At 51.6% G+C, this 25,303-nt stretch overlaps 2 protein-coding genes across 3 annotated transcripts in view; one reads left to right on the forward strand and one right to left on the reverse strand.

Moving 5' to 3' along the window:
* Nbeal2 (neurobeachin like 2) overlaps window positions 1–15,285 on the reverse strand; it is a 29,749-nt gene extending 14,464 nt beyond the window's left edge. The window contains exons 1-12 of one of the 2 annotated variants that reach the window (XM_021171375.2): window positions 14,989–15,285; window positions 5,697–5,785; window positions 5,485–5,613; window positions 5,288–5,369; window positions 5,071–5,195; window positions 4,774–4,856; window positions 3,430–3,515; window positions 3,056–3,338; window positions 2,816–2,922; window positions 2,457–2,537; window positions 839–922; window positions 354–452 (exon numbers count right to left, since the gene is read on the reverse strand). In XM_021171375.2, coding sequence (XP_021027034.1) covers window positions 354–452; window positions 839–922; window positions 2,457–2,537; window positions 2,816–2,922; window positions 3,056–3,338; window positions 3,430–3,515; window positions 4,774–4,856; window positions 5,071–5,195; window positions 5,288–5,369; window positions 5,485–5,613; window positions 5,697–5,785; window positions 14,989–15,039 — 1,299 coding nt within the window. In that variant the 5' untranslated portion in view covers window positions 15,040–15,285. The remainder of the gene's footprint in view (window positions 1–353; window positions 453–838; window positions 923–2,456; window positions 2,538–2,815; window positions 2,923–3,055; window positions 3,339–3,429; window positions 3,516–4,773; window positions 4,857–5,070; window positions 5,196–5,287; window positions 5,370–5,484; window positions 5,614–5,696; window positions 5,786–14,988) is intronic. The other variant, XM_021171377.2, reaches the window with a different exon arrangement.
* A 2,055-nt stretch (window positions 15,286–17,340) lies between these two features.
* The window catches only part of Ccdc12 (coiled-coil domain containing 12), a 53,377-nt gene continuing 45,414 nt past the window's right edge, over window positions 17,341–25,303 (forward strand). The window contains exon 1 of the mRNA XM_021172485.2: window positions 17,341–17,644. Coding sequence (XP_021028144.1) covers window positions 17,549–17,644 — 96 coding nt within the window. The 5' untranslated portion in view covers window positions 17,341–17,548. The remainder of the gene's footprint in view (window positions 17,645–25,303) is intronic.

Genomic DNA, 25,303 nt, shown 5'->3' on the forward strand with positions numbered 1-25,303 from the left:
ATCCAGGTCACTGGTGGCCCCTTGCCAGCTATGACACTTCCTGTTGTGCACAGTATGGGAAAGCAACACATGCCATCCCATCTTGGTGCCTTGCCAAAAGTGGACGATCAGGATCAGTAAACCAAGTAATCGGCCCTACTAATTTCCATGCTTTTGGCTTGTAGCCTAGTATGGCCAAGCTGTCAACTGTATGTTCCTGGGATAGCCTCCAGGCCTATAGTGTAGAGGGCTCATCAACATGTACGGGTAAGCCACAGCACACATTGCACTGGCCACAGTTAACAGTCCTCCAGGGTAGGGAACTGGCTCAGGCCAGCTGTCTTTGGGACCCAGGCCCCAAGCCCGGTCCTCACCATGTTGAGTAGTTCCTGCAACAGCCGGTGGGTAGGGGGTCCGTGGCTCTGCAGGACCTCCTGCAGGTGCTGGTAGCCAATGCGCTCCTTGAACACCTCCTGAAAAGTAGTGTGGAAGCAAGCAAAGCTATGGGTTCTGTGGGCAACTTGCATTCCCTTCGGCTGCGGAACGCCTTAGCTAGTTCTGCCTTAGGTCACAGTGCAGAAAGAACAAGGACAACAGAGGATGCAGTGGCCTGTATCCATCTCAGAAGGCTACAGATGGTGGTCAGCTCACAAGTGTCCTTTCCCTACGTGGCCCTGACCTAGGACACCAACTCCCAGGATACACTGATGACCACACCCACCAAGCCTATCGAACTACACCCTAGCAACAATGGCCCTCACATGCTCTCCAGGGAACAAGAGTGACAGGCCAGTTTTGGAAATATGAGGACAATGACCTCCACCTCTGACTCCTATCACAGAAAGTGAAGCATCCTCACCTTGGCCGAAGGGGAGCCACTCATGATGCAGGTCAGCACTCTGACCACGTGCACTGCGATGGCATCGGTGTCCTGGTCAAGCACCTTGGGGTAGAGGGGAAGTCAGGAGACGTAGCTGCCAGGGTGTCACAGCTGGCAGGACTTAACAGTAAAAGGGGTGCAGGGCCAGGTACACCACGGTCCAGGGCATCTGATGGATCGGCAATCCCCTGTGAACACCGGGACCTCTCCTTGCCACACAAGTTGTGTTGCCCTGAACTGGAGTGCTCTCGTATCTCATGTTCCTGGGATAGCCCTCGAGGCCTACAGTGTAGAGGTCTCAGCTCAGGGCATTGACAGGTATGGCTAAGTCACAACTCACACTGCACTGGCCACAGTTAACGGTCCTTCAGGGCTGTTATCATATGAGCTGCCTCATAAAGACAAGGCCAGGGCAGATTTGGGCAAGGTTACCAGGCCTGGAAAGAAACTCAGGCTGGGAAGGGCCTCTGGCACAGACCAATGGTGCACACTGCCTCTGCACTCCTCCTGTTCTCTGGTGGGCTTACTGGTACTAGTCCCGACAACCCTACCCAAGTTAGACACACACGTGCAAGCAAGCCATCGAGTGTCCCATCACCCGGGATGATTGACAGGTATTCAGGGGTATTGGGGCCATCAATCACAGGGCATTAGAGCCAGAAGAACCTTCGAGATCTCTAAGTCCTACCCTGTCCCCCATCCCCTAAATCAGCGAGGACACTGTGTCTCAGCTTAGCGAGACTGAGACTCAGAAGCACACTGCTCACTCCATTCTGGGGGGTGAGGGGCTGAGAGCTTGATAGCAAGTGCTAAGCCATGGTTGAGCCCTCTGAGCCCTCTGCGCCCAGCTCTACCAAGCTCCCCTGGGATGTGACCTCAGACAACCTTCCCTTCTCCTGGCCTGTAAATAAAGTCAAGGGTCAGGGGAGTCACCTAGCTCTGCCTGACCTGAAGTTGAATGCACAGGTGAGCTCACAAAAAGTCACACTGGGCAATAAGCATGGAGGCTGCCTTTTGAAAACAAGGCCAGAGCATAGGCTCTGGGGTGGGGACCAGGTGTGAAGCCTGTAATCCTCTATCACCAGGTGCTGGGCCAGGGCACAGATGCTGCTGCAGTCCACACCCTGACACACACACTGACACCCTGCAGTTTCTAAGCCCCTTGGGATGGTGAGGCATGTGACATTTTAAGAAGCCAGATCTGTTTAGTATAGGACATCAGGAGCCACAGAAGAAATGACCCCTCAGGGACTGCCTTGGTAAGTGATGACAACTTAGTGCCTGAACTTCTGTGCCTCCTTCTGAGAATCAGGGGATGGGGTAGGTGGTAAGAGTTTCGAAGGTTCCTTCCAGCCACACCCAACACCCGATTCTAACACCAGGTAAGCAAAAGACCACTTCCTGTTGCGTCTCTAGGACAGGACTTTGAAAGGTGGGGTAAGAGGGCATGGGAGAGTCACCCTCACTGCCAAGTATGTTAAGCCTCAACGTATCTACTTATCCACCCTTCTAGAATACAGGAAATGGTCAGATAACGAGCCCAGGGGTGGGTGGCCAAGGTGGTTGCTGCCTGAGCTTCTCAGCCCCGGGGTGGTACCTTTTGGACATCGGGCTCAGTCAGTAACCAGGTAGCCAGGTCACTGTCCCCCTCAGGGGGCGCCCGGGCCTGCAGGTAAAGCTGTGGGGAGGGGCAAAGTAGAGGAGAAGGAGATGAGGAGAAGAGGTTAGAACAGGACCAGGGGGAGCTGCCGGGGTTCTGCACCAGTGGAAAACAGTCCTAGTCAAAGTTCTCCTAGCAGAGTAGGGCCAGAACCCGAAGGGACAAACCTTGCCCAGGCTCCAGGCCCTCCCACTGAACACAGGCCACAGCCACGTTTGCTCAGTAGCAACCTGGGGTTTCTATGTGATTCTCCCTGGGTTCCAGGCCTTCCAACCTCCGGGTGGAACCCCACCCACCTTGCTGTTCTGGATGAGGCGAATGAGATGCTCAAAGCAATTGTTGCTAAGGAAGGTGGCTTGTAGCACTGGCCGGTCCTCACACGCCAGCATCATGGGGATAGCATCTGTGCAGGGGTCAAAGTCAGACTCCCCTACAGGTACCCTTAAACAGCCTGCCTCCCCTCCTGGCCAGCCAGTCCTGCCTTTCCACCATCACATGGGCATTCCCCTTCCCAGGGCCTGGGCGCCCACACCTACCGAGCATGCTGACCCGCAGGGTGACAAGGGCCTCTTCGGGGCTTGAACTTGGACTAGTTGGCCAGTCAGCATTGAGAATGTGGAAGTAACCCTCAAGCAGGGTACGCAGTTCTGGTCCTCGGGGTGGTGCTCGGCTAGCATGCAGGACGTGCACTGCACCCACTAGTGCTCTCAGAGCCAGTGGCACCTGCTGGGGGTCCTGAGCGGGGCCACGGCCCCAGCCCCGCACCACACCTAGCAGTCCCTGCACAGAGCCGGCACTCACAGCCATCTGCCCATTCGCCTATGGGTGAGGAAAAATGGCAGTAGACTCACCTAGAAGCAAGGTGCTGAGAGGGCTGCCCCCTGGTCCACAGGCTCACTACCCAACCTACCTTTCCTCCTGCAAGGACAGCACCAAAGAGGTGGATGAGCCGCAGCAGCAACGTGGTAGGCAAACGCTCTGCATCCTGCAGGTTCTCTGGGTAGTAGGCAGGGCAGGACAATGTCACCAAGATGGTAGGACTATGGTCCAAAGGACTGCACAAGAGGTGGGATATCCCAGCATGGGGATGTGGGGCAGAAGCTAGGCCAGAATGTCATGGCTGTATGCTAGAGGGATTACAGTGGTGCTTGAGGGACATATGGTCCAGCTCCAGGAGTCTAGGCAGCTTCCTAGATCCTTATGTCCAAAAAGGAGGGCTTCCCAGAGTGACACACAGCTACTGTGCTTCCTTCCCCACAGAGACTCAAGGTTTAGCTTCTCAGATGCAAATCTGTAACTTCTGCCACTGTCACAGTGGGAGTTCCTGGCACTCTGACCTGGGGACCAGGCTACCACAGGGGAGTAGTAGGGGCCTTCACAGCTTCACATGTGTCCCTGTCCAGCTAAGCTGGAAAAGGCACTGGGCAATGAACTGAAACCTGGAGGGCAGATGGGTCCAGGTCTGAGTCACATGGGGAGGAACAGGAGGACCCGGATAGGGATGGGGACAGGAGTGGGGAGGAATGAGCATCAGTCCTGAGGATGTCAGGCTACCACTGGAGGGTCCTACAAATGGGTGGGAACAAATCTAGATGGTTCTAAGAATGCCTAGGCTGTAGGAAATGGAGGAGGGCTCCAGCTACCCCCAAACCACCTTACCCCCAGTTCTGCTCTCCTGGGGTCATGCACTACTGACTTGCTAAATGATCCAAAAGGATCTGCCTTCCCACAGCCCTGCTTGTCTCTGTCCAGCCACTTCCTGCTCAAGTGCTGGCCACTGGCTCTCCCATGAGAGGAGAGGGGGGGCCCAGAAGAGAAGACAGATGAACAAGTTAATGAATACAGCCAGGGAGAACAAATGGCCAAAAGGGCTTCTGGGCTTCACTCCTCCAGGAATACGGAAGCAGAGGGGTAGCTGGTGCACACAGGTAGAGCCTGGGTGGAGACTACAGGGGCAGAGAGACTAGACAGGGAACAGTGCCCAGGAGGAGCCAGGAGTGAAGGAAGATGGGAAATTAAGGGGACAGGTCAACACCCCACCTGAGAGACAGTCCTCATCTCAGCCTAGGACAAAATGACTTTGCCCAAGCCTGCCTTTTCTTTTTCCTCTCCCCCTAAACTTCTACTTGGCTGTTAGAGGTTCTGGTGTCTCAGGCCAGACCACCAAGGAGTTCCTGTCTGGTGATGGGATTAGGCAACTAGGTTTTGGGGGCAGGACCAGGTGGGGCCTGGGGAAATCAGGGCGGAGCCTAACCTTGGAAGAAGGCTCCGAATTCACAGGGCAAGGCGGCTGGAGGGAACTTGTATTTGCTCTTCTCCTTGGAGCTGATGACTTCCCTGGGGGTGGGGGGTGGGGGTGGGGTGGGGAGAGTTGGGGTGAAGCCGGACACTGGGCACTGGGATCCATCAGCTGAACTCTCACCGCTGCCTGGTCAGGTCACTGGTCATTCTCCTCCAGCCTGCACACAGGCTAGTTCCATAAGGCCAGTGATCCCATCCCTTGCCTCCCCCTGGCCTCCTGTGGTCACCCTGTCTGAGGGCTGGGTCTCACCCAGTGAGCTGGCGCCGCCAAGTCTGATAAGGGTCAAAGAGCCCTTCGAAAAGGAGCAGGGCATGCAGGGCCACGTTCTCTAGCTGGGTCCCATGGCTCTCCTGTGAGGATGGGGATCCTTTCAGCTGCAGTGTGGGGACAGAGAATAGAGGGAGGGTTAGGCAGCCATACCTGCAGTAGCTGTCTCTGCCCTATCCAATCCAGGTAGGTCCCTCACCTCAGCCATCAATCCAGTGAGCAACGCCAGCACACGGGGCACCAGTACCAGGCCCCAACCAGCCTCTACGTTCTCCAGGTTCCTGGGGTTGGGGGTGAAGAACAGGAGAAGTTATGCTAATGCTGAAGTCTCCCTCACTCCCCGGCCCACCCATCCGTGCCTCTGGCCACCCTGGGAGGACAGCAGGGAGAAACCACCTGCAGAGGATGATAAAGAGCTTCAGCAACAGCAGGGCTTGATCCAGGTCGTCCTGGTCCAGCTGCTCTGCTAGTGCATGTAGAGCATCTAGGGGTAGCAGAGGCACTTCTGCACCTGCCTCCTCTGGCCTGGAAGAGGGAGCGAGAGATGCTGAGTGCCAAAGGGCAGTCCTACCTGCCTGGCCCTGGCCTCTGTGCAGGCTCAGCCTTACCTTCGAGGTTCCAGGGAGGATAACGAGATAGTCTTCTCGAAGACACCCACAAAGGCCTTCAGCCATTGCTGCAGGTAACCAAGGTCCTTCTGTTGACAAGAAGAGTTCAAGAGGATGAGAGGGTAGAGAATCCCACTGAAGAGGGGAGAGAAAGGTGGAGTCCTAGAGGATAGATGGATTCTAGGTGGAGTGATGGGGACGGAGAAAGGCGGAGGATGTAGGTCAAGCAGGACGCAGGGCGGGGGCATGGAAGGTCAGAACCAGAGGACTGTGGTGTGGACAGGTCACCTCCTAGATCTTCGGTCTTTGTTCCCACCTTTCTGATGGTTGGGACCACAGAGACCTGACACAGGCAGAGGCGGAGCTTAAATGGGGCGTGGCTCTAAGTGCTGCTGCCGATCTACCATTCATAGCTACCTGCTCTCTACCCAGAGCTTTGACCTGGGTCCTGTCCCACCACCTTTGCCTAGTTCTGCAGCCACCACCTTCTGAGAACTTTCTGGTGCTATGGGTCCCAGGATGTACACACAGTGTTGGACGGCAGGCACCCAACACTACAGCGTCCTTGCACAACAGCCCACCCTTGCCCTGGAACCTCTACCCGCGTTTGCTGTTTACCTGGACCCCAGGCCCCAGAGTTGGTTCCATGGACAAGTGGGGTGGGTAGTGGCTGAGCCCGTGTATGGGCGCCGCCAAGGAAACTATGGTGTGAACAACAGAAAAAAAAAAACAAAAAACCGTTTCCTTTGCCCTTGCTGGGGCAGGAAGCGCAGAGTCACGGTGGGGGAGGGAAGCCGCTTCCTCCCAGCAGACCGCAGGGATGTGTAGGGGCCCTGGGGCACCCTGGGCTGCTAAGATGCTGTGGGCAGGGCTATGGCATATGTAGTGGGGGTCACATTGCCCTGGGTGCCATCTTTACTGTTAGGGTGCCAGGTACCCTTCGTTCAAAGTACCCACATTTCCTGACGTGGCTTAATATCTCAAGCCTAGGGAAAATATGCAAGACTGACCCATATCTTTGTTCTTTCCCAAGACCTGGCCACCCACCTGGTTTCCTTGGGTCTTTTGCTTGATGGTACGGCTAGCCATTTGCCCTAACTTAATGCCAATTCCAGGACATGGAGGTGGGACCTGGCCTGTACATTGGTCCCTCCCCACATCTGGAGCCCAACCAGGGAACACCAGAGAGCAATCTCCTTTCCCAGGTTAGGGAAGAGCCCAAAACTACACTGAGAAAGAAGGAGAGGAGAAATGACAGTCAGTGCTTACACCCCGAGACTGCTCTTGGGGGCAGGGACCTCACACCGAAGGATCTCCAGAACCTTATGGAGCAGCGCCTCTCCACCTTCCCAATGTCATGTTCCTTTAAAACAGCGTCTTATGGTGTGGGGCTCACCCCAGCATAACTTTTGTTACTTCCTAACTCCAGTTTTGTTACTGTTATGAATCATAGAAATATCTGCATTTTCTGAAGGTCTTAGGCAATCCCGTGAAAGGCTGAGGAACACTGGTTTGGAGGATGGCTGGCTTGTTTATGCTGCCTGTGGCTTCCATGTAGCATACCCTGACCTGGACGGATGCCAGCAGAGATGGGGACAGGCTCCCCAAAACCTAATGGGAGCAGCTATCTACTGTGTCTGGATGTCTTCTTTGCCCATTTTATCTATTATTTATAGCATGCATGTGTGCGTGCATGGGTGTGTGTGGGGGGTGCATGCATGTATGTGTGTGTAGAGCAGAGCTGTATGTCTGTATGACTCTATCACTTTCCACCTTTTTTTTTTTTTTGAGACAAGGCCTCTCAAGTCCCCAGGATCTGCCTGTTTCTGTCCCAAACACTAGGGTCACAAACATGTGATGGATGTCATGTTCCACTTTCCATGGGTTCTTAGGAGCCTGACTCAGGCTCCCTGCTTGTGAAGCAAACACCAAGTCACCTCCCCTGGCCTGGATTTTGTTGTTGTTGTGTTTTACCTGTTTGTTTCCCTTTCCAAGCCTTCCTAGCAATCGCCTTCCCCAACCACCAGGATACCAAGGTGCCCAGACACTGAGAAGCTGTATTACCTGCACGGTTACCCTGAAGGCAATGCAAAGGGGGTGGGGGGAGGGGTGGGGGAAGGGTTGCTTGTTTGTTTGTTTGGCTTGCTTTTTGACACAGTGTTTCTCTGTGTAGCCCTGCTGGCCTCGAACTCAGAGATCCACCTGTTTCTGCCTCCCAAGTCCAAGTGCTGGGATTAAAGGCACGCCCCTGCCACCACCACCACCACCACAACCACCACCCAGCTTTTTGGGGGTTTTGGGGAAGTCATTTGATCAGGAAGGCTCTAAAGGTCAATGGATTATCCATTGATAGGTTTGTGATCTGGGCTACTGGGAAGGGGAGGAAGTGCCGTGGGACATACCAGAAGGGTATGAAGAAGTCGCGTCTTGTCCCTGAGCACTTACAGCTGGCCTGTGCGCATTCTCCCGTCCTTTGTGTCTGACTTAAGGTAAAGCAGCTTCCCTCTGCCTTGCCCTTCTTTCATGATAGCTCTGCCTTGTCACAGGTATACATACGAGTAACAAAGCCAGACAACCACGGGTGGAAAACTCCCAAACCACGAACCAAAATCAACCTTCCCCTCTCTTAGGTGACCCTCTCAGACATTCTATCAGAGAGATGGCGTGAATACATCGGGGCTTCTAGAGCATTTCTGCTAAACCCGCTACGGGTCGTGGAAAGCCTCAGAGAAGACTCAGCACCAAGCTCCAGCCACACCTTTTGGGCTGAAGACGTCAGGTCTGTTTTAGGCCAGGAAAGCTAAGATGGCCATCTGACCCTGACCTCTGCCTCAGTGGCCTCATAGACCTTTCTGGTTTAAAAAAAATGTCCTAACATTGGGCTGGGGAGATGGCTCAGTCAGAATGCTTGCGCGTAAGCATAGAGACCCAAACTTCCATCCCAGTACCACATAATCAGAATCAGCAGCGCTTGTTCTAATCTCAGCCAAGGGGAGGCAGAGGCAGGCAGGTCGGTGGAGCTCGAAGGCCACCCAGCCAAGTTTACAGGCTTTAGGTGTAGTGAGAGATCCTGTCTCAGACAATTAGGTAGAGTGAGGAAGTCACACATAATTATTAATTTTTATGTGCACTGGTGTTTTGCCTGCATGTATGTATGTATGTCTGTGTGAGGGGGTCAGATTCCCAGATCTGTGCTTCTCAGAATCTGGGCACCTTGGTCTTCTAGTTGATGGGGAAAAAAGGCTTGGAAGGGGAAACAAACAAACAAACCACATACAGACATGTGGGTGCTGGGAATTGAACCTGGGTCCTCTGGAAGAACAGCCAGTGCTCCTAAGCGCTGAGCTATCTCTTCAGCCCCCCCATGACTCCAGCTTTCTATCCCTTAGCCTGTCTAGTCTTGTAAACTCTCCAAATTGGGATGAATCAGGTTCAGGGCTAGGCCAATCAAGGCGGGCTTCATGAACTCTGAAGGGGCATGAAGGAATCTCAAAACAACAAGTGATAGGAGTAGCTGCCTGTCCATGTCTTCTGGGCCTCACTCTTTCTCCCTAGGAGGCCTCAGGCCAGCTCTGACCTGAACACCATTGCTTGAAGCTATAGTGCTAAATATCAGAGTCTCTAGAGAAGCAGGGATCAGAAGGCAGGGCAGGGCAGTGAGCAGGAGCAAGATGGTTGGTGGTGCTGTTTGTAACAGGGTCCAGAGCCTACAAATTGTGTCTGTGGGGCTTGAGATCTTGTATCGCTTTCTCAGAGCCTCTGCCTTACTGGCTTCTTCCAGACCTTTCCAGCTCTGAAGGGGACTCTAAGGACAGATGAGGAACAACCACACAAGCCAAGCCCACCCAAGAGCCATTCAGCCCAGGAGGAAGTACTTGGACCTTGCTACAGGGGAGAAAATAGAAGGATGGATGTTGGCCATCGTCCTAACCTGTCCCCAACCAGCCCCAAATACACTCTAAGAATATTGGGAGGGAGAGCTCCCCTCCCAAGGGTTAGTGAGGCACAGGTAGTTCCAGCTTGGGCATGGAACTGCCATTCTCTTAGAACTCAGAGGTAACTGAGGTGGGCTGAGGGCAAGTCTATTTGGCACTGGTTGGGAGAAAGCTTTCCACCTGAGGGACAGGGGCCGCTAAGCTATATGAAGCTATGTGAAGAAGCTCACGCCCAGTACAGAAAGCCTCAAGCAGCCATCACCATTACCACACGATCACCATCACCACCCCACAATCAGTCAGTCACCACTCTGGCACAGGCTCCGCCTTCAGAGCAAATCAACGACCCCCTCCGACATTTGAGGCCCTGTGTATGTGCTGGCCCTCATCTCCAGTCCAAGGGCGTGGCTTGCGCTGTTCCCATCCCACAAGGCTGCACACACTTTTATTTTCCATGTTTCCTCTTCAGAAATGCCCTCAGTCAGGACTGGAACCTTTGGAAGACACAACCCATTGCTGCACAGGTAGGGGTTATTAATTACTAGTGGAATCAGTGGCTGACGGTATGAGTTTTGGAACTCGGGCCCTGTTTAGACACTGGGTAGCTTGTTAACCTAACATAAAACTCTCTGAGCCTTGGCTATCTCCTTTTGTGGGGGCTGGTGGAGTCTTACTATGTAGACCAAGCTGACTTCAAAATCACAGAGAGATCTGCCTGCCCCTGCCTCACAAGTACAAGGCTTAAATGAGTGCACCGACAAGCCCAGCTTGGTGGCATCCATATGACCTGCCCAAGGGTGGGATGATAGGGAGCTACAGGCCAGGGGCTCTGGTCAGCCCAACTCCGGTCTGTCCGGGCATTTTAGGACAACCTTCCCATCCCTGTCTATGAATGAAAGAGCAGAAAGGCCTCAGGGCAGAGTTGAGGCCTCAAGGGCAATCCCAACTTGCTGCCTTAGGCAGGGAAGAGCTCCAAGCAGTAGGGAGAGTGATCACAGCTCAATATGGACAATCCCTTTCAGTCAGAGGTCCCTCCTCCTCCTCCTCCAGGTCTGGACAAGAAGAACTGGAGTCAGATAGGTCTGAACTACGTAGCCTCTCAAGCCTAAATTCTCTCCAGGAGGAGAGAGGGCAATGTCAGGCCAAAGGTGGCTTCTAGCTACACTGTAAGGACTGTAGGCCATGGGATGGAGCTGGAAGATTCAACCTGCCCATGGAGCAAGAAGCAACTGAGCAGAGTGGTATAAGTGCCTGGGTGTCCAGGCCAGCCTCTGCCCCTTACCTGAAGGACAAAGAGGACCTAAAGGTCCCATAACACATAACACATAACATAAGGTCCTTAGCCTTTTTTGCCTTGTCCTATCACTATGGAAACAGAGTTCCCTGCCATGGTCTCCATAGTAACTGACCCTGTTTCCATGGGGATCACACATTTCCCATCACCTCCTCAGTTGTCATAACAACCCCAAGGATACCAGCCTTTCCCCCCTACCCCCAACTCCAGGCTCTATGCTAATTTTTCTGTCATTAAAGTTCCCTCCTCCTTCAATTACCTTAGCAACAAAAGCAGGAGGAAAGAAATTCCAAGTGCCCCTCAGGTGTGAAAGGGACCAAGAGCTGGGAGCTGGGTACTTTTGCCACGCAGTGGTAGTGTACACCTTTAACCCCAGCACTTGGGAGTTGGATCTCTTAATTCAAGGCCAGCCTGGTCTACTGTGAGTTCTATGGCAGCCAGGGCTACTTACACAGAGAAACCCTGTCTCAAGAAACCAACCAACCAAACCAACAAAAAACAAAACAACAACCAAAAATAAACGAGAGATGTAGGAATCTGACTAAGCCGGTAAAGCCCCCTGCACAAGTGTGAGTTTAGGTTCCCCAGCACCACAAGAGCCAGGGCACGCATCCATCACCTCAGCTCTGAGAGGCAGGGGCAGGACGCCACCACAGGCAGAGCCCTTAAGCTCACTGGCCAGTCTAGCTTAACCAATACACTGGGGATTTGGTGAGACAGCTTAGCAGGTAAGGGCACTGTCACCAAGGCTGACAACCTGAGTTCAATTCTTGAGAGTGACATAGTGATCAGAAAGCAGAGACAGGCAGATCTCTGAGTTCAAGTCCAACCTGGCCTACATAATCAGTTCCAGACCATCAAAGGCTACATAGGAAAACCCTGTCTAACTAGATAATTAGTAAGGTGGAGGGACTAGAGGTGGCCCAGTGGTTAGGGGCATTGTATGGTCTTCCTGAAGCCTTGGGTTCTATTATCAGCACCTACACAGTGACTCAAAACTGACTGTAATTCCACTTCCAGGACATCTAATGGGTCTAGAGAAGCAGAGAGGCCTGGTAAGTTTCCATGAGACAGGAGAGATCACTGGTCAAGGATAAAAGAAGAGAGAAAGGTGAGCAAAACTAAAGAGCTTCTACTCTGACCTAACTTCTGAGTCCTTCATCACTGGCATACTTGGAGAATTCAGCTCAGGTTCCCTGTCCTGCCAGGCTCTTTGTGATCCTCAGCTCCCCCATCAGTGTGTGCGTGTGCGAGCTCTTGTACTGCTCCAGCCTGCAGAGGGGCTGCTCATTTACAGGCTATTTTGCATTAACCTTCCCAAGTGCCAGCATGCCAGGTGCTGTCCCAGTCTCCTGGTCCTCTTGAGCTTCTCCTGTGTCTTCCTTGAGGACTCTGGTAGGTGTGTTCTACCCATTCACCATGGCAGCTCTGTCCTGCTCCCTACTTTGGACAACTTGATGCTGCTTCTCCTTCTCCTCCTCCTCTTCTTCTTCCTCCTCCTCCTCTTCTTTCAGACAGGGTCTCACTTTGTAGACCAAGTTGTTCTGGGACTCACAAGAGATCTGACTGCTTCTGCCTTCAAGTGGTGGGATTAAAGGTGAAGGGGGGGGGTGTCAGAAAGAGAAAGAGAAAGAGAGGGGGGAGAGGGACAGACAGAGGAAGAAAGGGGGAGAGGGAGAGAGAGGAAGAAGGAGAGAGAAAGATGTGCCACTTCGCTGAAAGCTTGCTTCTTCTATTTCCTATTGCTATGTGCTCATTCCTGTTGTTCCTGGCCACCAGCCTTCAAAATCCCAACTCTGCCTGCTGTGGGATAACTTCCTTGATTGGTCACTACCCTGGTCATCTTCTCATCCAGTCATTCAGCTAACACCCAGGGAAGGGAACACTTACTAAATGCTAAGTTCTGGGAAGCAAGGGCAGTGAAGGTTAAAAACCGCTCCAAGAGGAACAACAGGTGGTGTTCCAGGTAGAGGGCCACCTGAGGCTTCCTGACCACAAGACCAAGGCTTGGAAAGGAACTCTCCTGGTGACCTTGCCTTGGTTTCCCCAAGAGGACCCTGAGTCACACCAACTGATTTATCTTCAGGGACACTCTGATACTGTCCCCTCCCTCTCACTCCTCTCAGAGCCCACCAAGAGGGCAGGACTCATGTGAGGAGAGAAAGCAGATTTAAATCTAGGGTCTTTTTGGGGGAAAGAAGGGCAGGAACTAGGGTGCTTCCCCCTCTGTCCTCACCCAGACCCACAACTGGGGAAACAGGTTTGCCAGCAGATGGTAGCTCCTGCTGCTGAAGGGAGGGGCCACCTGTGCTGCTGGCTGGTTGGCTGTGGACTGACAAAAAAGGGTCTCTTCTTTCTTTCTGAGACAAGTCTCAAAAGACTGTTGCCCAGATTGGCCTCAGACATTTGGCAATCCTCCTGCCTCAACCTCTCTCATGCTGGGATTACAGGCATGTGCCATCATGCTGGGGCGAAGGGTCTCGCAACACCTGTCAGATCTGCCCTTGCCTTACACACCCCGTGACACACACGGCGGGTCCCTAGCAGCACTATCTCTTCTTGGGAACCCAGCACCGAGAAGTGGGACGGTGTTTTTGGAGCAGGCAGGAAGGCTGCACTGGGTGGCTGCCCGGCTTCCTCTCCCCAGGCAGCCCGGCCCCACCCGACTCCTGAGTTTGCTCTCACATCCTGGATTTATTTGTTGGCTTGGTCCCAGGCTGCCCCCTGCCTGTCTAGGCTTCCACTTCTACAACCAGCCAGCTTGAGCCCCATACCTAAGCCTTCTGGGAGGCGGTGGGAGCACAGCAGACAGAAGTGGCCAACAGCTCAAAACCAAACAGCCCAGCCACTATGAAAGGGTACAGTCCCAGGAAGCTGGACCACAACATCTTCAGCAGCCTACCACCCAGCCTGAAAACCCAGCAGTGACATCTCTGCAGATTCATCACCTGGTTTAAGTTCTCTTCACATGGTCATCTCCCTTGAAGATGGAGATACAGAGGCTGAATGGAGGAGAGGCAGGCTTTTTTGACCTACACCAGCCATAGTGGCTTCCTCTCTACAAAGTCCAGGTGGCCTGAGGGTAAAACTGTGTTGATTCTACAGCTGGGAAGTAAAGGCTTAAAGGTGCAATGAGCTCGGACTTGGTTACCCTAAGTGGGACTCTACTACATGCCACCAGCCCAAGAAGATCAAAGAAGCTGTGGCCCTTCAGACTCGGACTTATGTTCCTAAGAGACAAACCATCAGGCAGCCTCTTCAGAGCCAGGGTAGAGCATGAACTCTCCCCATATCCCTGCTCTCCCAGTGACAAGCTCTTCATGGACACACAATGGACCATTGTGTCCAGGGCACACCTGAGCTAGGCACCTAGTGCCAAGCAGGTGCAAGGAGGGAGGCGTAACCCCGGGATCACTCCCTGCTTCCAGTGCAAAAGGGAAAGTGGGGCTTCTAGAGTTTGAGTCAGTGGCATCACAGCCCCTTCGCTCCCCTTCTGATACCAGCGGAGACAGCCTGAAACGAGGGTCCCTTTCAGCCATCCCTCCTGGCCTCACCATCCTCCCTGGCCCACTGCAGAATGGAGGTAGGCTAAAGTTGCTTCAAGTACAGTAAGAGCTCATCACTAAGAACTCTGAAGGAGTCTGAGGTGAGGATGTACTTGTCAGAAGCGGCACCTGCCGGATCCCCCAACCTACATGACATTCTAGCCACCATGACCACCTATCGCGAATGCGCCTCTCAGGCGAAGCAACCAACCAGCAAACTGAGTCCCTCTCTTTCCAGGTCTCAGTTTACCCAGTTGTGAAAAGGGTGAGGACTGGCCAGGACAACTGAGGCTGCGCGGTCTCGCTGAGGACTTGCAGTACAGCGCTCACCGGCGAACACTGTCCCCTGGCACAAATGCCCGAGGTAGCCCGGCAGCCAGGGACACGCACGTGTGCGCGGGGCTGAAGTCCCGCGTGCGCGCGCCGGTCTGCGACCCCGGGGGAGCCGGGCGCAGGTGCAGCAGACACTGCGTGCGCGGATCTGGAGACCCCGCGGACCAGGGGCGAGACGGGCTCACCTGAGCGTAGTAGAGCAGCCACAACTCGTAGAGCCGCTCTGAGGCGGCCATGGCCTGACCGGGCTCTGGCCCTGCTGCGCGCCACCTGTCGCCGCCTCCTCCGCGCCGCCCGCCGGTTGCCCGGGACCAGGCCCATGGGCGGGAGGGCGTCACTCCGGGGCGGAGCGGCGCTACACTGCTAGGGGAAGTCCGCGGCTCCTGACCCTGTCGCACTTAGCCACCAAAGTCTACACGCCCCTCCTCCTCCTCCCGGCCGGCCACCGCCTGGCTTCCTACACTAGGTTGTCGGTGGCAGCGGCCACCGCCCCGCCTCTCCCAGGACTGTCCAAAGGGCGGGGAGTCAGGCTGGAGGAGGAGCCTGGGGTCAGGGCGGCCCGGGAGGTCGCATGGAGCTCCGCCTCTCGCAGGCGGAGTCCGTTCAGAGCCACTGGCAGGATCATTTCCATCCTCCCCGGTGAGGGGCGGGTAAAGGCTTCAACCGAGTACAGAACCTATCGGGCTTGGAATTATCGCTGTTCCATGAAAGGACTGTGGTTCGCGTGGAGATGACTAGGGTCCTTCAACAATACTAATAATAACCTCGCCCATGACGAACACTTGTGGCACTAACTACGTGCAAGGTTCTGTTTTAAGAGCTTTATGGAAGACAAGTGCTACCTTTTAGTTTCGCCGAGTGTTGAGCTGGATGGAAGGAATCATCAGTCGACTGCAGGACAAACCTACCTGCAGAGGAGCGACGTCCTTCCATTGGGCAGATCCTTACCAAGTTTAGGATACATACAGCCCACTCCCTCTAGGAATCATGCCCAGGTGCTCCATTGCTGGGAGCCCCTCCTCCCAGGGCCCGGCACTTGTCAGTCATTTTTTTGTTCCTTTGGCTTGAAGGAGGTGGGTGCCTCATGCCGGTTTTAATGAATGAAGAAACTGAGGCTCAGACAAGCCAAATGAGAATTGCAGGGACAGCAGGAACAAGGGATCTAGGCCTGGCTGAGTCATTTCTGGGTCACTGTCACCAACACCCTGTCTGTCTTTTCCTTGTGGCTGGACTGTGAAGTGAGGGAGCCTTTGGTGTTGGGTGGGAACCAGCTTCTTTGTTAGGGATATGGGAAAGTTTGCTAGGTCCAGATGGCTCCCATTGGTCCTAGGGATCGATCAGTATGAAGTGCCCTAAACATCTTAGTATGAGCTAACCTTTCCTAAGCACAGATACCCTCTATGCCAGGGGCTGGCAGCCACCCCGTCTCCTACTGTAAGGGAAGGTCCCAGACAGAACCAGGTTAACCCAGGATAACACTGAGCTTAGGAAACGGTGGCATTTGAAGGGAGCTGTTAGGGAAGATCATTTTCCTTTGGGCCAGCTTTATAACAGAAGCTCCAGACAGGGAGCCAAGTTGCTCATGGGCTTGCCATCTCCTGCAAGAGGAGGAGGGGAAGAAAAGAAGCAAATGCATCTGTGACCAACTCCTTCTCCTTTTGTTTTGTGAGACATCCATGTAGTCCTGACTATCCTGGAATTCGCTTTGGAAACCAGGCTGGACTCCAACTCAGAAATCCATCCACCTGCCTCTGCCTCCCAAGTGCTGGGATTAAAGGAGTGTGCCACCACTGCCCTGTGCCCGTCAACCTTTCCCCTGGTTGCTGTTTGCTCTTTCTTTTTCTTTTCTTTTTCTTTCTTTTTTTTTTTTTTTTTGAGACAGAGAACTCTGTGTAGCCCTGGCTATCCTGGAACTCACTTTGTAGACCAGGCTGGCCTCGAACTCAGAAATCCGCCTGCCTCTGCCTCTCAGGTGCCAGGATTAAAGGCGTGCGCCACCACGCCCGGCGCGAGATCATTCTTGAGTTCAAAGGAAAAGGCCATGTAGCCAGGCCTCGAACTCAGCAGGTCTGGAGCCAGAGATTGGATAGCAAGGCTTACGAGCAACAACTCATCAGGTGAGTGAGTGCAAGCTGCCACTGGCTGCTGTCTGTAGAGAAGGGAAAGGCTGACCTCAGAGTGAGATGGGAATGAGAGTGGCCAAGGAAGGTTTCTGGGTGTTTGGTAGTGGTGCTTTAAGACAAGGTTATCTTAAGTAGCCCAGACTGAACCCGACCCCATAATTTTGATGCCTCAGCCTCTGAAGTGCTGGAATTACAAACGTGCATCACCTCACCCGGCTCAGGGAATGTTTCTCAAGGCATTCGCTCTTGAAGAATTGGCACAAGTGGATAAGGATGGCTAAATATTCCAAGAGGGCAATTAGGAGAGGTGGGTGGTGGCTAGGGAAAACCAGAGCAATCGACTCTCTCTATTCTCTTCCTCTCAGGTCTGACTCTATTTGCTTTCTCACAAATAAGTGTCGCACAAATCGAACCTTAACGCCTTTGCCCACAACCGAGCCGGCTCACTCGCTATACAGGTGCTCCAGATCAAGGGGCGTGGACTTCTGTATCAACTCAGCATTGATTGGTTCTCAGGGCTTCCGGCTCTCCATTGTCTCCCTTGGATTGGCCATAAGACATTCTCCTACTCACTGAGCCTGCGCGCGGCAGGAGTGAAAAGGAGGTGGGGGCCTTCGAAAAGATGGCGGCTGCTCCTGCCGGTGTGGGCCGCCTCGAGGAAGAGGCGCTGCGGCGGAAAGAACGGCTGAAGGCCCTCCGGGAGAAAACCGGGCGCAAGGTGAGGCACGGTGGAGTGAGAACTGCGGGTATGGCGGCCAGTGCTCTGGGCCAGTGGGAAGGCGGAGGATGACCAGGGAACCACTAAAGCCAAAGTGCGCGTGCGCGAGAGCGTAGCGCATGCGCAGTGGGACGGCGCTGAAACCTGCTGCTGAGATAGGCTCGTTTCTTGAGTGCAGGGGCGGAGCTCGCGCGTGCGCCTTAGGAAGTCGTTTTCGGGCGACAACCCAGATATTTTATCCATGGTAGTTGTTGGAAGGCCGGCTTTTAACTACATGTTTGTCGGGTTCGGCGGTTTTTTGTTTATTTGTTTAAGTTTTTGACTGGTCCCATTGGCCGGGTCTTCCAACACCTACCACCAGGGCTCCCTTGGGTAGGACAGCTAGTGACCTTTCTGTGGGCGTGCAGCCGGAGTCTGTCCAGCAAAAGTCCAAAAGATGTCTGGGTGGACTGCAGGGAAAGAAGGCTGCCGTTTCTTTCCCGTCTTGGCTTACTAGTCCTCTTAGTTGCCAGATTCGAAAAACACTTTTCCTTCCTTTCGGTAGCCACCGAAATATGGTCTGGATTCATCTCTACTTGCTGGTCTTTCCAAAGAAATGAAATTCACTACGTGTGTGCAGATTTTGGCCGTGTCTTTCGACACGGTGAGACTTGGGACAAATTGTTTCATGTTCCTAAGCCTGTTTGTTTTTGTGTTTGTGTTTTCACTTCTCCAGTAGAGGAATAAATAACACAGTCACTTTTGTGGGTTATTTTGCCATATAATAGGGAAAATCAGTGGTTGAGGCTTGTTCCACCACACCTGACCTGCAGTAAGTTTTGAAATTAGTCCAAGTCGTGTACCTAGTTCCTTCTCAAGACCATTTTTTTTTTTTTTTTTGGCTATTGAAGTTCTTTTGAGAACATCAGCATGGGAAGCTGGAAGATGTTGGCTCTTTGTTACATAGGCAAAAAACAAAACACCAAAAAACAAAAAAAGGTGTCCCTCATTCAACAACAACAACAAAACATTTGGCAGAGGTGGAGGAAATCAGAGACTCCACTTCCGACTTAACTAAACAAAAAAAAAAAACCGAGATTGGTCAGTCTCGGTTGGCTTTGTTTTCCTTCCGGAATAGCTGCCTACTATACCTTGTAGCATACTATGAGAAAGCGAAAGGGAAGTAGTGAGAGCAACTGCTGGCCCAGCAGGCTTCTGCTTTCGTTGGCAGCCTATGAGACTCATCAGATGATTACCCTCCTGCCCTTCAGACCCAGGGAGGCTCAGGCTTGGCTCTCATCCTCATCCGTCACTCTCTCTGATACTCTTGAGGCAGGTTCTCTCCAGGAGTCGGAAGCTTGTGGTTGGTTGGTTGGTTGGTTGTTTAGGCTACGCTGGCAGCCAACAAGCCCTGTAGATCCTCCTGCCTCTGCCTACCAAGTGCTGGGATGGAGGCTTGTTCCACCACACCCAGCCTGCAGTAAGTTTTGAAATTCGTCTAAATGGTGTACCTTAGTTCCTTCTCCAGATTGTTTTGGCTATTGAGGCTCCCCTTAAGATTCCACATGAAGCTAGGGGCGGTGGTGCATGCTTGTTGTCCCAGCACTTGAGAGACTCAGGCAGGAGGATTGGTGTCCAGCCTTGGAGACACATTGAAAGGAATCCTGTCTCCAAAGAACAAAACAAAAAAGATTCTATCTGAATTTTGGAATGAGTTTTCCTGTTTGTGTAAAAAGCATTGTTGAGATTTTGTAGGGGTTGCCTTGAATCTGTAAGTCATTTGGGACGGTGTCATCATTTTAAATATGTTAAAATAACCAGTCTGTGAGCATGCCTTTCCATTTCAGTTGTTTTCAGTTTCTTCAGCTGTGATGGTGTCTTGTGTAGGCTTTTTGTTTTGTTTTGTCTTTGTTTTGTTTTTGAGATAGGATTTCTTGAAGTCTGGCACTGGTTTCATACCCACCAAGAAACAGAAGACCTTGAATTTCCTTTGTTTTTTTTTTTTTTTTTTTGATACAGGGTTTCTCTATAGCCCTGGCTGTCCTGGAACTCACTTTGTAGACCAGGCTGGCCTTGAACTCAGAAATCCTCCTGCCTCCGCCTCCCAGGTGCTGGGATTAAAGGTGTGCGCCATTGTCACCGACCTCCTAATGGGATTGTCACCAAGCTGGGTTTTATATTGTATATATTTATATATAAAGCTGGGGACCTTTTAAATGTGTGCTGGAATTTTCCGGAAGTAGTCTGGTTTATCTTTCCTTTGGCCAGGAGGAGCGTGTGTTGGAGAATTTGTTTACTATTTTATTGGGTTCTTACACCTTTACCTCCCTCCCAACCCTTATCCCACGCCTATCCCTTCCATTCCCCCAACACTAGGTAGGAGAGAGAGAAGATTAGAGGGGAAGGGACTGTGGACATATTTCAGCCAACTGAGTAGACTACTTCCTGCTGATTACGAGCATTGAGTGCCTTGGGGCTATCTTTGTTGTCAGGATATCTCCAACTTCTTCTCATCTCTTTGCTCCTGACCAGTTGACAAACCACAGCAGCAGGAACCCAGAGCGGCTGCCAGCCCTCTCAGGACTCTCTCCTTTTTACCATCTCCAGAGTCCCCAGAATCAAATTATCTGCAGCTGGTAAAAATGATGCCCCTGCTAGAGCACCAGGCAAGATGAAGATGTCACCTGCTGTGAAGCAGCCTCTGATCCCACGCCTGGGATTAAAGCAAGATCATAGTCACAGAACTGGAGTTTGAAAGAAACCAAAATTCTCACTACAAGCATGTATTGTTCTTGTGGATTTGAGTGTGCAAGTGTGTCTGGATCCGTGTGCATAAAGAGGCAGATGTCAGCATTAGGTATCTTTCTTTGGCTCCATTCCACCTTACTCTTGTACGTGTGGGTGTGTACATGTGTGCACACAGATGCACATGTGTGATGCTCGTGGAGGCCAGAGGTTGGCATCGGATGTGACACAGGGTCTCACTGGTTTCTTGTTCAGATAACGGGTAAACCTGCGGGCCAGCAATCTGTGGAGTCACTGGCTCTGCAGCCTCCGCAGTAGGCCTGCAGATGTGTGCAAGCATGGATCCAGAGGTGCTGAGGTCTGAACTCAGGCTCTCATGCTGACAGAGCACTTGGTTGACTGAGCCATTTCCCCAGCCCTCCCTGTTATTCTCTGATCTCGAACTTGTCACTTTGGTTAGGCTGGTGAGCCAGTGAGCGCACAAGGACACTTGAGACTTCTGCCTGCCTTACTGTTGAGGTTACAGATGTAAGGCACCTGGCTTTTAAATGGCTTCGTGGGCGCTGGGCGGCTCAGGAGTCAGGTCTCATTCTGCATGGCAGCCATTTTGCTGGGTGACCCATATTCCTGCTCCTTCTTTTCCTTTTTTTCTTTTTTTTTTTTTTAAACTCTTGCTGTGCTGAGATGAAACCCAGGCCTTGAGAGCGCTAACAAGAGTTCCATCCCTGGGCTGATTCACATTGTTTACTTACTAGGAGTGAAGCTGTTCAGCTTGGTGTTTTTTGTTTGTTTGTTTCTTCATGAGTCAGTTTAGTTTGTGTTTTTCTGTGAATTTGTACATTTCATCTAGATCATCCACTTCTCTGACACACTGATTGCGATTTAATTGGGCTAACATTTCACAGTTCTGGTTTCAGAAAGCTTTGGGCTTTTTTCTAGAAAGTTTGCATAATGGCTTCTGCATTAGAATGGAGAGCTCACTGCTGGTCCTTGGGGTTTCCTCTCGTTCTCTGTAAGAAGTAGGGGCTGGAGAGACAGCTCAGCAGTTAAGAACACTGTCTGCTTGTACAGACAACCCCGGTTCAATTCTCAGCACCCACAATGGCTCCTCACAACTGTCTACCACTCCATAAGAGGACCCAATGCCCTCTTCTGCTCTCCACAGGCAGGCACGGTATGCATGTGGTACATGGACCTGCAGGCAGGCAAACACTCATAAAATAAAAAAGTGAGTAACTCTGAAAATAAAGTAGAAGTAACTGTAAGCTTCCATCTTCACTCAGAGGTTTTTGCCTTTTTCTGATTTCTTTCCCTATCCATGGCCTGTGTTGGAGGAGGTGGTGGAGGGTGTTGGGTTTTTTTTAGACAGGATGTATAAGTCTTTGGCTAGCCTGGAATTAATACAGATCTGCCTGCCTCTGCCAACCAAGTGCTGAAATTAAACGGTGTGTGACAACAGGGTTACCCTTTCTATAGGCTCTTAATTTTGTCCCCACCCCTGGGCCTTTTCCTCATTAGAAAAGGAAATTTAAATATTTTTTCTTAGGTTTTTTTTTTTTTTTTCCCCAGTTTGTGTGACAGAATGTTTGGTTGGCTTCCAAACGGATCACTGGAGCTGGCAATCCATTCCCTTAGCAGGAGTATACTGAGCATACCGAGTGCAGGCTTCAGGCACTGGAGTGGAGCGGTGGGGAAGCAGCCTCTTCCACTCATCTTCGGTTTTTCGGCAGTCAGATACCAAGTACTCTCTGTCTAGCGTTAGATGGAGATAGCCCCATAGAGGAAAAGGAGGAGCTGGAGTTCCTGGAGCCTCTGTCTTTGTTTGTAGCTCTAACAGTCTCGTTCATTACTGAAAGCAACAGCACCTTCAGGGTTAACTGGGCAAATGTGTCACCAGGCCAGCTTCTCTGCTCTGCTCTTGATGACAGCGATAAGTCAGCAGAGGAAGGATGGTTTTACTGTTAGTTTATGGGCGGCAGCTCAAGCCAGTAAAGGTTAGTTTATTTGCCCAAGATCACATGACTAAGACCAGTGGGGCAGTAGAGGAAGGGGAGACCCTGAGAACAGGTGATAGCTCTTTTTTGTTTGGTTTTTGTTTTGTTATTTGTTTTTCTGTGTACCTGGCTGTCCTGGAACTTGCTCGTAGACCAGGCTGGCCTGGAACTCGAAGATATCCACCTGCCTCTGCCCCCTGACTGCTGGGATTAAAGGCGTGTTCTACCATCGCTTGGCTCTTTACACTCGCACTTTTTACCTTTATTTTTTGTGGTATTGATGGTCAAGTTTAGCTCCTCACGCCAGTCAAACATTCACCACAGCACTCTCATGCTGAGGCAGGGTCTTGTTAAACCTGGCTTTGGACTCATTCTGAAATCCTCAGAGGATTTTGCCTTTTGAATTCGTAATCCTCCTGCCTCAGCCTCCTGAACAGCTGGGATTACAGGCCTGTGCCACTACTTCCTCTTCCTCCTCCTCCCCCCTCCCCCGCCCCCTTGTGATCTGAGGTGGTTGCTGAGGCCAGAGGCACTGAGAGTGGCGTTGGAAAGGCCTTGCTGTGTAGTCTTGTATGTGGTGTTGGGCATGGAGTGCAGTGCTAATGCATTCTGTCATGTCCTCCACCACTGAGCCACACTCTAGCCACTGTCTGCTTTCTGATACATTTGGGTGTTACGAATTACCGGATTTTTAACAAAAATTAGGTTGGAGGAATGGCTGAGTTGGCAAAGTGTGTGAGGACCAGAGTTCAGATCCCCAGAAAACCTTCTAAAGCCCAGGCACAGCTATTGTCCTGGTGCTTCTACAGTGAGGGGAGACCAGGAGAGGCCTCAGAATGTCAGGGGCCTGCAGCCTGGTGTACACCTCCGTGTGTCCACGGTGGTTCACTAGCGGTGCTTGTGCACACACATGTACACACCACAAAGTAACTCTCTACAGGCATCAGCTTCTGCTGACTCCTCTGCCTCCGGCTCGCTCTAGGAGTGCTGGACGGTAGGCATTGCACTTCCAAATCGGCTGTAAAGAGAGGTAAGGCTGGCTGACTGAGCCTCTTGGAAGATACCAGCCTCTGCTGTCTGTTTCAAATCTGTAACTGTTATGCCAAAAGTTAGCCAGCTACCATATAGGTGGAGAATAAGCTTAAGAAGCCACAGTAGGGGACTGAAGAGAAGGCTCGGTAGATAGGAGCCCCTGTTGCTCTTGCGGAGGATCTGGGTTTGGTTTCCAGCACCCACAGGGTGGCTAACAGCCATCTGTAACGCCAAGTCCAAGGGTTTGAGTAACCTCTTCTTACCTGAGGGCACCGGACAAGTGTGGTGCACACACATGCATGCAGGCAAAACACTCAAATGCATAAAATAAAATAAATAAAATAAACACATTTGGAAAAAGAAAAGAAAAAAGAGGGTGATGGTCCATCACAGCTTCTCTCTTCCTCTCTGTCACATTTTGTGTGTGAGACTAAGTAAAGCACAAACGTTGCCACTTATCTGGTTTTCAGTTGTACTGTTATGCAGGGTTGTGTAATCCTTACGTCTGTTTTCAAAGTCTTTACCAACTTCTGCAGAAACACGACATCTATTAGGCAATAACTCAGCATCTCCTTCCCTGCGGTCCAGGGTGCTTTCCCTGACTCTCCTTGCTGGAGAGTCTTCATGTGAGTGGTATATGTCCAATTCCATTTGCCCTGTTTTGCTTAGCATGAGACAAACTTGCTCTTTTCTCTTTCTCTTTTTAATTATTATTACTATTGTAACGGGGTTAAGGAGGTCAGACAGCCCTGTGGAATCAGTTCCCCTCCCCCACCTTTATGTGGGATCCTGGAATCAAACTCTGCTCACTGGGCTTGCATGGCGAGAGCTAATCTAACCCATATCATAAACCTAGTAGGCACAAATTCTCAGCGTTCATTAATATTGCACCACACATCAGGATTTCGTTTCTTTTTAAGGCTAAGTATAGCACATGGGATGGTTTGAATATGCTTGGTCCAGGGAGTGGCACTATTAGGAGGTGTAGCCTTGTTGGAGTAGGTGTGTCACTGTGGGTCTGGGCTTTAATGCCCCTATCCTAACTGCCTGGAAGCCAGTATTCTGCTAGCTACCTTCCGAACAAGAAGTGGAACTCTCAGCTCTTCCAGCTCCACATCTGCCCGGATGCTGACAAGCCCCAGCCTTGATGATAATGGACTGAACCTCTGAATCTGTAAGCCAGCCCCTATTAAATAAATGTCATCCTTATAAGAGCTGCCGTGGTCATGGTTTCTGTTCACAGCAGTAAAACCCTGACTAAGACAGTACACTGTGTGGATACACCATGTACATCTTCTGGATTTTTGTTACTGAGAATTGAACCCATGCTAAGCTGTGCTCTGCCGCCGGGGCTTCACCCCCACTGACTCAGACTCTCGTTTCATTACCCATCTATCCAGTGATGGAGCTATCCTTTTGACTATTGCTTGTGTGTGGCTTTCGTTCTTTTGGATTAATACCCAGGAATGCAGTTGCTGTATTATACACTGATTCTGAGTTGTTGGGGGTTTGTTGTTGTTGTTGTTGTTGTTGTTGTTGTTGTTTAAAGGGAGTCTGGGTATGGAGTCAGATTGACTTTAAACTTGCTGTTGTATTGTAGCACAGACTGACTTCAGGCTCAAGCCATTCCTGCCTCAGTCACACAAGTCTGGGGATCTAGACATGTTATGCTTTCTACTTGATTTGGTTTTTGGTTTTGTGATTTTTTTTTTTTTAGAACCAGACTGTTGGCCTCAGCTGCACCATTTTATCATCTCACCAGAGACGCACGAGGGTTCCGATTTTTCTCCACATCTTTTTTTTTTTAAGATTTCATTTATTTATTTTGTGTATGTGAGTACATTGTAGCTGTACAGATGGTTGTGAGCCTTCATGTGGTTGTTGGGAATTGAATTTTAGGACCTCTGCT

This window comes from Mus caroli, chromosome 9 (genome assembly GCF_900094665.2).
Source record: "Mus caroli chromosome 9, CAROLI_EIJ_v1.1, whole genome shotgun sequence".
NCBI classification, from domain to species: Eukaryota; Metazoa; Chordata; class Mammalia; order Rodentia; family Muridae; genus Mus; species Mus caroli.